The 12,983-nt window shown below is 37.0% G+C and overlaps 1 protein-coding gene across 10 annotated transcripts in view; it reads right to left on the bottom strand.

The window, feature by feature from the left end:
• Positions 1-12,983, bottom strand: part of NBEA (neurobeachin) — a 646,246-nt gene that overhangs the window by 24,962 nt on the left and 608,301 nt on the right. For 6 of the 10 annotated variants that reach the window (XM_043891765.1, XM_043891760.1, XM_043891762.1 and 3 more), the window contains 2 exons: positions 829-891; positions 420-509 (listed from right to left, as the gene is read on the bottom strand). In XM_043891765.1, coding sequence (XP_043747700.1) covers positions 420-509; positions 829-891 — 153 coding nt within the window. The remainder of the gene's footprint in view (positions 1-419; positions 510-828; positions 892-12,983) is intronic. The other 4 variants (XM_043891767.1, XM_043891768.1, XM_043891764.1 and 1 more) reach the window with 1 other exon arrangement.

A 12,983-nucleotide genomic window follows, 5' to 3' on the forward strand; every position in this document is an offset into this window, starting at 1 on the left:
TTAAAATGAACTACTTCCCCTACCACACTTTGCCCCCAAAGATCAAACCTGCTACCTTTAGATTGTGTTTCTATTATATTTTTCATTCTAATTTATAAGTGTAACCTAATTTTGGTGCCTGTGTATGTCTATAAGCCTGTATGTGTATGAAGGAGTTTATATATATGAGCCAACTCCTAACAGAGAGGGCGGCTATTTTTGTGAATCCAAAATTGGGCTAGCTGAAGCCAAACTTAAAGGTAAGAACTAGACTCCTTTTTCTGTTTCTTTCTAGGTAATCAGTATATCTTGAGGCTGAAGAGTTAAGTCAATACATCGAGAAGCTTTAAAATGCTGCTAAAAAAAAAATCACTATTTTATTTGAACTCTACTCAGGTACAAAGAAAGACAGAAATGTTCCGCAAGCTGCCACGTCTTACCAGGTGCATGGCAGAGCTCCGAGGCGGATGTGGCTCAATAAGCAACTGAGATGGCGTTTGTCCAAAGTTCTGTATCTGTGCCTCCATGGCCTGCAGGGGAAGGAGAGTGATTGTCACAATCAGTATGCATCAACGAGAGAGGTCAACACACTCTGACAACGTAAAGTGTATCCCAAGTCAGCCATGAAAAAAGTCTAGAAAATTCGCCGGGTGCTCTTCTCCCAGGGTGCAGAATCATCCAAGTGTTAGTATTTTGTAGACAAGCTCTGCTTCTCCTTCCAAACATGCTTCCGTTAAGTCACTATTCTTATTTAGAAGCTGGGGTTAAATGTGGAAATGTTATCCTGTGAGTACATGCAAGCAGCTAGAGACCAGAGAACACTCTGAACACTAAATACAACACAAATACCTTAATAAAGTCCTTTGTAAGAAGGAACGTATGGGGATCTCTAATGAAATAAGCTTCTGGAATCTTAATGGGGAAAAAAAAGAATGAAACATAAAGTCCACTAAGGATACAAGATAATATTCAAATAAGCATGTGTTCTAATCAATTCAGAGGGTAATAAGTAGAAAGAACATTAAGACTTCTGTATAGTAATCAAATACAGCAAAACTTTCACTACAAAAAATACAGTTTAGTGTGCTGTGCTATTCTAAGATATATTCTGAAATATTATTTGTAAGCTATGAATTCATTCCTCTCAAAAGTCTTCTGAAATTTTAGAGAGAACTAACCCAAAGAGGAAATAATTCTTGGGGTATCCTGACCTATGCAATATGTCATTAAAACCAATGCAGATGGAAATATTAATGAGCCTTTGTGATTTTCAATGAATATTTCTAGATCTCAAACTGTCTGAAGTGTATAATATGCCTTTTTGGTGCGTACATCAAAGAGAAAATCTTAAAAGAGATTTAAGTATTTCTTCCATACATAAATTCTACAGCCAAAAACTGCAATATATTTAACCAGACTAAGAGAAATATTTTTCTGAAATATTGTAAGTATGTAATTTAAGTCAATAAGGAGAAGCACAATATTTACTATGATTATTACTGTTACCATGTTAATTTTTCCCCTAAAATTGTGTGCAGTTTGGTGGCACATAAAAGTGAAATACGAAAGTCATTGCTGAATGCTTGGGAGTCAGGTAAGTTGGTAGATGGCTCTTGCCCAAACCCTGCCACTAATCGTATCAGTGTCTTCAATTCTCATTTATAAAGTCTTTAGATTTAGCAATCTGTCCTCCCGGACTGCATTTCAAGAAAATGTTTATCAATAAAAGTGTGAATTTTCAAATTTATTAGCAATATTAAACATGAATGCATCATTATCTGCCATATTTTAGCAAGTGCATAAATGGGGCTTTGGCTCTTTATTTGCAGAAGCAACAGGATGAATTACTAAACCTCTTTAAGTACTGTCCAATTTTAATGTATACATTTATTTGCATGGTGTCCACTCACATGAGAACTGTGACTACCAACTAAATTGTGCTAATATAGACACCATCATACTTCATCTCCCAAAGCAAGATTTATGATTAGAAATGGGGAGAGACTATTTCTGGTCAGGTTCACATTACTAATAATAAATTCTGAGAATTATTTGAAAAAAAAAAAGTAGGAATTGTATTGTTAAGCTTCCTTGGTTAGAAAATGCCCAATACCTAGCTTAATACATTACAAACTAAATATAATGATATCTACTATTACTTGTGTTTTTACTTCTCCAGATAGAAGACCAGAGAGTGGGGAAAGAGACAGAAGTAAAATCAAACACATTTAAATCCCTAGATCAGTGCCCTGCATTTGAGTAGGTAGTTTTTAAATGTTCACAGAAGGAGTGAATCAATAAACATGCTTTGCTTGACTTTCATTTTTTTCCTGAAGGGGAACTATTAAAATTATATTAGAAAATGTTATGAAACTGACTTTATTTCTAGAAATCATTTGTACAGTTCGCTTTATTGGGTCCTCCCACTGATCCTTTTGGATTGAGGCAGAGTACACATGCACATATATATATCTTAAATGCTTCAAATGGCATCACGGTGAATTTTAAGTTGTACTCAATCTTACCTTTTCAATAAGACAGTCTGTTCCCAACATGCAACATTTATTTCTTTTAAGACTAAACTGAATTTCTCTTCCCTATGATCTACATCACATGCTTTCACGACCTAAAGGTTCCTAGTTCAATATTATCTTTTAGCTATCATGTAATCCTGTCCTCCAATAACTTCTTACCCTTTGAGTTTAAATTGATAAGATCTTTCTGATCTTGAAAAAGCATGTTGTCTCCCCTAAGTCTATTAAAATGTTTGAATGGTACGTGAGCACCTACTGATTTTCTTGACTGGCTCCCCCACGCTTAGAAAGTAATCAAAGTCTTCTTTTTCACCAAGACGGGAGGTACTACTGCTGAAAATCGTTATTGGGCAAGTGGAAATCTGTTATATTATTATTTTTATATTATTCTCTTCACTTTCACATGCTCAAAGATTTTGATTTTTTTAAAAAGTAATGCTGAGGAGAAAATAGTTTTCCATGGTCAGGTTGGGCTTTGAACAGAGATACAAATAAAACTACAGCAGAAAGGGGCGGGGGACTGATGAATTTTTATGGTTTCATTTCTCTGTTACTAGCTCATATTTTTGCCTATTTCATTTCTTTAAACATATTAAATCTTTTAAAAATAAAAAAAGGGAGGGAGGTACTTTCTATGGGCACGTGCTCGGGAATATACACAGTCCATACTGCAACTTATGAAGCATAAAAATTGAACAGTTGTTCTGATGCAGAAGAAAACACCTCCCTTCATGCTAACCTTGGGCAGGGTTTTAAATCCTCCCCAGATGTTCTAAATCATAATCAATGTCCTCCATATTCTCACAGCATATCTTCCCCTTTATCATGGAACTCAACACAGAATTCTTTATGTGTGTCTGTTTGCTCAGCCTGTGACTCTCTGCAGGCTAGGGCTGTGATTTAGTCCTTCCAAAAATGTCTGAATACAGAAGTGGGGAAATGGTGGGGCGTTTGGGCAAAACCAAAAGGTAGCCTGAAAAGAGAAAAAGCACAGTAGCAAGAAAAACTTCAGAACTATTATTCTTACAACTCAATATCACAGAAATAACAAACATCTTTTGAATGTTTATTCTACGCCAAGGCACACAAACTCAGACAGCAGACTGTCCCCCAAAAGTTTTCAGCCCATGAGGACATGAGATGAGGACATCAAGGTGCATGTTAGGGAGGATCATGGGTGAGGCAAGCCCAGAGGGCCAGGGAGCTCCGAGGAGTAACAATTAGACTCAGGTGGAGGATGGTGGAGGGAGAGAAGGGCTGTAAGGACAGGGACTTCCAGGAAAAGAATAAGAGCTGAGGTTTGAAGGTTAAGTAGAAATTAGCTGGTCAACATCATAAAAAAAGAGTTTTTGTTATGTCGACTTTTTTTTTTTTGCCATATAATGGAATTTCCCCAAATAGATCAAGTAAAAAACATCCAAGCAACTACTAGAAGTTAATTATAACTTGGATTCTTTCTATATTATCAGAAATGGGATCTTAAAAAATTCAACATATTTCTATTTCTCTATATATTGCTCTGCATGGGTCAGAAAGACAATGTTATTCGTTAAGACATGTATTTATTCATCATCCGTGTCTAACTCTTTGCAATCCCATGACTGTAGCCTACCAGGCTCCTCCGTCCATGGAATTTCCCAGGCAAGAGTACTGGAGTGGGTTGCCATCTCCTTCTCCAGGGGATCTTTCTGACCCAGGGAACGAACCCAGGTCTCCTGCATTGCAGGCAGATGCTTTACCCTCTGAGCCACCAGGGAAGCCCAAGTTTGGGATTAAATCCTCAGAAAAGAAAGTGAACATGCTGTGGTGCATGCGTGTGGCACGTCTGCCCGTTAATAAAAAAACCTTCACAACCAAGGTACAAGGAAGCGTGGTGATGGCTAAGTCAAAGCTCAGAACGGTGTTCAAATTAATGGTGGATTCAAAACACTTGAAAAGATGAAAGTCAGGTGACCAAATGTGCTTTCTCCTTCCCTCTGTGTAGTGTGGTTATCTACTTAAAGTCAAAGTTCAGAATGGTGTTCAAACTAATGGCGAATTCAAAACACTCGAAAAGATAAAAGTCAGGTGAACAAATGTGCTTCTCCTTCCCTCTGTGTAGTGTGGTTATCTACTTACACCTTCCCTGCTATGAATCAGATAAACACGCTGATTAATCTCCTCTTTACCTCAGTGCAGATGACTTTAGCCCAGATATATTTTTCTCTGATAGAATCTTTACAAGTTTGTCTTTTTTTTGCAACTGTTAATTTAGTATTGTCTTTCAGATGAAATGCCATCAGGTCTAAGTGCCATGAAAGAGATAGTAGGAGGAAGCTAATAAGGTAGGCTGTCAAATGACCTGTTTTATATCAATTTTCCTTGGTTTGTAAAATCTTTTAAATGGTTTCAAAAAAATCTGCATTTCGTAAAGTACTATAGGCTATGCTATCCATAATGCAAAATATCAGATTATGTTCACATTACCAATTATCAGCAAATTTCAGAAAATTTAAGGAAAAAAAGTAAAAGCTTGGGAACACAGAAAAAGATTTTCAAAAAATTTCCTTAGTGTTGTGCTTATCTCAGTATACAGCTCTTATTTAGAATGATTTTATTTTAATGTTTGAGAGTGGATATTCTTTTTTTCCCCTTTGACCAGAAAATACAACTTCAAAATATAATACAATTAAAAAAAATATGTGATTTTTATCACTCTTTTCTACCTCCAATTCTACCAATTCTCTATCAAATAGGAAAAACATGGAATTCTTAAAGCCTGAAATGATAAAAAGAAAGATTACTTAATGGCAGAATGTATTTTAACTGATAATCCTTTGCTTCTGGTTTATTGTTGTAATAAAACAAGATCATATAAAGCATTACTTTTTAATGCTGGAAAAATAGGAGCAAAATAAATCAAGCAAATAATATCTGCACTTTATTATTTCTTGCCTTATAAACATTTAACTATATAAAAAATTAAAATGCTATTTTATATTCAACTGCTTCTAGTTTTTCACGGAAACTACAAAACAGAAGAACCAAGATGTTTCCTTTGTTTTAACAATCAACTGCATTAAGGCTAAGCCTATGTGTGCATGCATGCTCAGTCACAAAGTCCTGCAGGGCTCTGCAACCCCATGGACTACAGGCCGCCTACACTCGCAAAAGTATTAGAATATTTAAGGAAATATTTGATAAATCAAGCAAAAAAGGACCATATTTGCTTTAACCATCAGACTATGTTATAAAATATCTGAGGAAGGGGCTCCAATTTGCTCATTTACTTGCCTCAGTGTTTGCTTTTATTTTTTTGGTATAAAGCTGATATATATACATATATATCAGCAAATTTTTATATACACATATATGTGTGTATATATATATTCTTTTGGTATAAAGCTAATACACACACATATATATATATACACATATATACTGGAGATTTCTCTTCCTGCTGATTCCTACACTTCCTCCTTGGAATGATGAATTATAAGGATATTACATAATCAACTTAACAAATTAACGTGAAAAACACCGTATCTTCTAGATAAAAAAGCTCTGTCGGGAACATCTAAACAAATACATTAGGTCAGTGCCACAGGTGGCAAGCTCACTCAATTCTTCTGCTGAAAAATAAGTCAAATCAGGTAGAAAAATCCATGTATTTTAATGAGAAGGTAGTGGCTGTCCTACCCTGAATGCCTTAAATAAGTTTGCTCCAGAGTGGCGGCTCACTCAGGGCACAGAGAAGTGAACTGGATCAGCATCCTTGCCCCTGGGTGATGGTCTCCAAGGACCGCATCGCTGGTACGGGGTTGAGCCTCTGATTAGTTGGGACACAAGATAGAATGCGAAGCAGTTATCCTACGTCCCCTCATTGTCAGGTCACAGTTTGGCAATGGCTGTGCTGCAGTTCTCTACCTAAGGCCACAGGTTCTGCCGGGTGACCGCTTCCCAGGGCTTCTTCTCCTGCCAGGTTCTGGCAACAAGCTGCCTCCCCTTACACCCTCAAGCCTAAGCCCAGTAACCAGACGTTAACCCCAGGGGGCGTCACCTTCCCTTGATTATCTACTTTAATCTGCCCCACAATTTTGTAAATAGGACTATTTTTAAACTCTTGATTATCCCTTTAAAATTTGTTAAAACTGTGGTAAGATTTACCACATAAAATTTCACAGTGTAAAATTTACCATCTTAACAATTTTTAAGTGTACAGTTCAGTAGTGTTAAACACATTCATATTATTGTGCCTATTCTCTAGAACTCTCTTTAGCTTGAGAAACTGAAACTCTGTATCCATCAGACAACTGCTCATTTCACCTTCCCCCAGCTCCTGGAAGGAAGTCCCTGATATCAAGGGCTTCCCTGATAGTTCAGTTGGTAAAGAATCCACCTCAATGCAGGAGACCCCAGTTCGATTCCTGGGTCGGGAAGATCCGCTGGAGAAGGGATAGGCTACCCGCTCCAGTGTTCTCAGGCTTCCCTTGTGGCTCAGTTGGTAAAGAACCCACCTGTAATGTCAGAGACCTGGGTTCAATCCCTGGGTTGGGATGAACCCCTGGAGAAGGGAAAGGCTACCCAGGCCAGTACTCTGGCCTGGAGAATTCCATGGACTGTACAGTCCATGGGGTCGCAAAGAGTCAGACAGGACTGAGCAACTTTTACTTCACTGCTCCTGGAAACCACCCTTCTACTTTTCCTCTCTCTGATTTTGACTATTCTAAGTACGTGGACTCAAATAGTAATTTGCCTTGTTGTGACAGGCTTATTTCACTTAGCATAATGTACTCAAGGTTCATTCCTGTTACAGCATGCCTCAGAAATTCCTTCCTTTTTAAGGCCAAATAATATCCCATTATTCTAAATGGCATACTTTTTTCAACTGTTCACCTGCTGATGGGCCCTTGGATTGCTTCTACACTTTGACTGTTGTGAATAATGCTGCTATGAACATGGATATGCAATATATTTCTTTGAAATCTTGCTTTTAATTCTTCTGGATATATAATCAGTAGTGAAACTGCTAGATCATATGGTAAGTCTCTTTTTAATTTTTTGAGGAACCTCTATATTGTTTTCCAGAGAGGCTGCACCATTTTACATTCTCATAGTACTCTCAAGGATTCCAGTTTCTCCACACCCTTGCCGACATTGCTATTTTGTGTTTGTTTGACAGTATCCAACCTAGTGGGTATGGAGTGGCACCTCACTGCGGTTCTGTTTTGCATTTGCCTAATGATTAGTGACGGAGAAGGCAATGGCACCCCACTCCAGTACCCTTGCCTGGAAAATCCCATGGATGGAGGAGCCTGGTAGGCTGCAGTCCATGGGGTCGCTAAGAGTCGGACACGACTAAGCAACTTCACTTTCACTTTACACTTTCATGCATTGGAGAAGGAAATGGCAACCCACTCCAGCGTTCTTGCCTGGAGAATCCCAGGGACGGGGGAGCCTTGGTGGGCTGCCGTCTACGGGGTTGCACAGAGTCGGACATGACTGAAGCGACTTAGCAGCAGCAGCAGCAGCAATGATTAGTGATGTTTAGACTCTTTCCCTGTTCTTCTTGACCATTTGGATATCATTTTTCAGAGTCGTCATTATCCCTTTGAAAGGGCAATGTGCTGAGATACATACAGAACATTGATGGACACAACTGGGATTAGTATTCAGGTATAGTAAATAAGAAAAATGCTGAATAGCTTTTGCTTCATTTCCAAGTAGGACTGACCAAAATGTGATTACATCCAAGTAAGATTTTTATTGAGGATTTAGAATATTTGAGGGATAAACACTGTTATAAGCTTCATGGGGGAGGCCATGGAGTCTTTTTCAATCTATGCTTGTTAACCCTCAAAAAAAGAACTAAAACATTCTGTTCTGGATAATTTTCAGATTGACCTGGAAGCAAGAGTTTTAGCAGATGAGTTCTTAAGGATGCCTCCAGGTTTTTGGTTCTTTGCCCACTTTGATGTTGATCATTCAATAGTACATAGTAGAAGACTCAGTCCAGAAATACTTAATGATATGCAAGAGGTAACAACAGTACAATACCCATGCCAAATTCTCCCTTGATGAATAAATTCACATAAAGCAAACTCTATGCTGGCTGATTCAGGAAATGGAGGAGGAAGGAGGGTGAGGAGAAGACAGTGGGGGGAAGGGAGAGTAGTATCGGTGGTGACCTTCTTCAGTACACAAAATAAATTCACATGGAGTGTCTGATCATGGAAAGACAATAATGAAAATAATAAAGCTGAAATGGATTTGCTTGGCACGTAGAAAGATATGAAGACTAAGGTTCACCAGGTGTGGGTATAAACATTACAAAATGAAATCATACACTTTCACTAAATTAAGTTCAAATTAAAAATAGTACTTCATGTATTTGGCAAAACAAAATGCTCTTCTTTGACATAAATGGGAAACAATAATTTAGATATACTATACTGAGATCAAATGGCTATAAATAGACTCATTATCAATATGTTAAAACATTTAAAATGAGTCCTAAACATCTAACTTAAATGGTTAGGTACTTAGCTTGAGTAATACCCACTTCAAGAAACTAAAGCATGCAGTATGTTTTGAATAATTGTTAATTTATGCTAAGGTAACAACTGTGTAATATAACTGAAACCTATGTTAATTGAAGATAAGGAAGTCTCTTCAGCTATTTCTATTACAAACAGCAGGCTGCAATTTTCACCCTTCTTCCTTGTGTAAAATATGACTTTAGCCACTTGTAAAAGCATTTGCTGTTAATTTCTGAAAATCAATAATTAGCACTTCTCAACACCACACAGTAAAAATAACACAAAGAGCGAAAAAAAGCATATCTCACATAAATGACATATATCTCACTTTGACTAAGTGCATTATTTATGCTTTTCTATGGACAATTGATGACTATGGACTAGCTAAGGACTGCAGTAATTAGAAGGAGAAAAGATAAAGCTAAATTAAAAGATTTATTCACCAATGAAAATTAAATGCATATCATTAATTTTCTTGATACTAATTTCTATATAGAAACTGTATTCATTGAATTATCTCAATGCATGCCTTATTGCTACGGATGAGAAGCACATTAACAGATACATTTGAACCCATACTCTTACTAGATTTAGGGATCATAATATTCTTGTTGTTCCCAAAATGATTCTTTAAATGTAAAAACACCCAATGTGTATTTCTACTCCAACAATTTAAAATGTATGGCTTTTCTTTCTATTTTAATTTGGCTTTTGAGTTTGTTAAGATTTTCAGCTCTGTAAAATTTCTAGTAATTATAGGGGGGAAATGAAAATGGTCTTAAGAAATATTTATCAGCCCTTTTGTTGATCATTTGTTATCATGCCTCAGAATAGTCGCCTAGGAGAAGAACTCTGAACATCCCTCATCTGAAGACAATTAGGCGTCACGGCACCAGTAAACAGACAATATTGTTCTACAACCCACTCAAGCGATCCAGGAGGGGGTGTTGTTAATATCCCTTGTTAGATCAAAGAGAGAAGTCAGAAATGAGGGAAGGAAAAGACTAGGAATAACAGATTCTCAGAAAGAATAGGCAATTATTATAGAGGCCATCAACATTGTCACGATAAATACCTTCATTTACATGATCAAGATGAAAAGTGGGTTCATTTTTTTTTTTTCTTATAAATTTTATGAGTTCCTTTTCTAGGGAAGTCAGCATTGCAGCTGTTTTGGTTAAAGACACATTTGTCTTGCTGGTTCTTGACAGCCCCATCATGTCAGTTCTCTGCAGTAGCAAGGAATGTTTCAGCAAGAAAATAAAGTGAAAACTGAAGAGATCTATTCTACTTCCTATGGGCATATTTTCACCATAGCAGATCCAAAGGAATGCTTTGTTATCCCTGTCAGATTGAAGCAAGAAATAAATGAAGAATATGTAGTCTAAGACTAAGAAATACTGGTAAGAGAAAATTAGACTAAAAATACCACATTTTTATGACTACTGGTAATATAAAAATGTATTTAATGTTTTGCTATCCCCAAAATAAACAGATAAATGAGTATTATATGTATAAATAAATGCTGCATGGTCCATAAGTTCTAATAATTTGCCAGCAAAACAAGCCATTTATGGTAGACTTATGTGTGTATCTCTCTCACAGTCAAAGAGAAGTCATTTAAATCATTTTTCAGTTTGGCAGTGTTGACCACAGATATGATGATACAGAGAAATAAATTATTAAAACAGAAGTTCTTCCATGATATTTCATTTAATTATGTTTGGGGGTAGTAGTAATCAATGTCCAGGTAGTGCTTCACAGTTTACAAAGTATTTTCACATATCTTTTCACATACAATCCTCAAATACAGTCCTATGAGTTAGATATCATTTCAATTATATTTTAGGTGGTTACATAAAAGTATATTAAAGTGACTCCCTTATGTCACTCAAATAATGATGCTGGGGCTGTGATATAACCTGTTATATGATGTCCACCTTTCCATCATCTTTCTTTGACTGCTAGGGATCAAATAATCATACTCTGAGGCAGACAGGCTTGACTAATTATATTCCTGATTATAACAGGGATAATTTTAAGAAACAACTTTAGAATATTTTTCACTCATTATAAGAGTAAAGGACAAATGAGAAAAGAAAATGGCTGATAAAGATTTCTTAAAGTTACCTTAAAATTTTCTCTACAGTAACTGAAGTTTTACTGAGTTAAAAGTTTAATAAATTTGAAAGCATAAACCAAACAGAAAATCTTATAGTTTAAATTAGTAAAATGAAAGTGCCCATTAAAAAGCCTCTTACATTTTAAAGAATCATTTTGGGAGTAAGAAGAATGTCATCTGTAAAAATAAGTAAGGGACTTCCCTGGTCGGCTAGTGATTGAGACTCCATGCTTCCAGTGCGGGGTCACGGGTTCAATCCCCGGTCTGGCAACTAGGATCACACATGCTGCAGTGTCACAGCACACAAAACAAAACCAAACCCCAAGTAAATATTCTGTTATTTTAAGATTCCTAGAGAGTTTTTTTTCTCAAAACAAACTTGCTTGAGCCCTCTTCCTGGATGTTCTGAGATACCCTTGGGATGGAGGCAAAGAGGATGGGGAGGATGGAGCCAGAAGACAGTGGAGGACAGGGAAGCCTGGCGTGCCTCAGTCCATGGGGTCACAAGGAGTCGGACATGACTTAGCGACTGAACAGGAGCACAGTGCTTCTTAACGCTGTGATGCCTCCAACCAGTCCCCAGGGGACTTCCTTCCATTCTGGTTTACTAGGCTGGGCGGGGGCACTGCTGAGCGCAGAGTCTGAAGTTCTAACAAGCTCCCAGGTGATGCTGGTGCTGATACTGATCCTGTGGGTCTATGGACCACATTCGAGTAGTAAGGAGTTAGAAAACCATGGGACCAGACACAAACCAGAATAGCCTGTTTATCATGTAGGTCACAGGATTAAGTTTCTCGGCCATCATTTGGGGAGTAAAAACATAAAGCAAATCATATAATTTTATTAACATGAAAAAGTAAATATGAAAAACACTCATTATCATGCTTGAAAAATACTGCTTAAATAGTCAAATGAGCTCATCCACGAAAAAAAAGTGTCTAGAAGATTATGATAAAAGCTCAGGCTTAAGACAATTTAAATACTACCTAACATCCCACAGACCTAGTGTTTCCAGGTCATGAAGAGCGTGGCACCCAAACGGTTCTGTCACGTTTCTGCCCAGAGGCTGTCATGATAAAGTTTATTATCAATTACTGCTTTACAAGTATAAAATAAGTTAAGCTGTCATATTTTTCTCAGCCAGAGATCCTAAGCTGTCAAAGAATGTCAATTTTAAATCTGACAGAGAGAAGAAAATTATCTGTTATTCTGACCTCTAATTTCTTGACATTTTAATGCTATAATTGCTGTGGTTAGTGCTGCTTCATGATTTCACCTGTCAAGGAAGAATGAATCAATAACCTTAAGACATTTTTCGAATTTTAGCTCTAACTTCAAAGTTCTAGGTAGACTGTGAGATGTGTGTATACACACACACACACACACACACACACACACACACACACATATATATATCTTTTCTATTCTCCTTTACAAAAGGGACATATGTAGATTTTTTTTTTTTGTAGATTTTTGTGTATCAAATTTCTCCTTTAAATCAGCATTTGTTAAGGGATTAAAAATTAGCTTCTTTAGGCTAGTTGGAGCTTAGTATAACTACCACCTTCCTTTTGTTTTATCTTTGTGAAATAGAGTGATTTCACATTAAAAAATACTAAGATAAACTTTATCAAATAAAAGGAATGCACTGAACCCAATAAAAGGCTCAACGTTTTGAACACTACTTTTCCCAAAAGCCTCTGATCATTTAGGTATAAAGCAACTCTCTCAAATCACAGCAGCACAGAGCAGACCTCCTGGAACTCAATGTTGATGTTTTGATGGAAGGCAGTGTGCCTTGCAGAGAGCCTCCTCACTGCATAGGGGCAA

This window comes from Cervus elaphus, chromosome 30, assembly GCF_910594005.1.
Source record: "Cervus elaphus chromosome 30, mCerEla1.1, whole genome shotgun sequence".
NCBI classification, from domain to species: domain Eukaryota; kingdom Metazoa; phylum Chordata; class Mammalia; order Artiodactyla; family Cervidae; genus Cervus; species Cervus elaphus.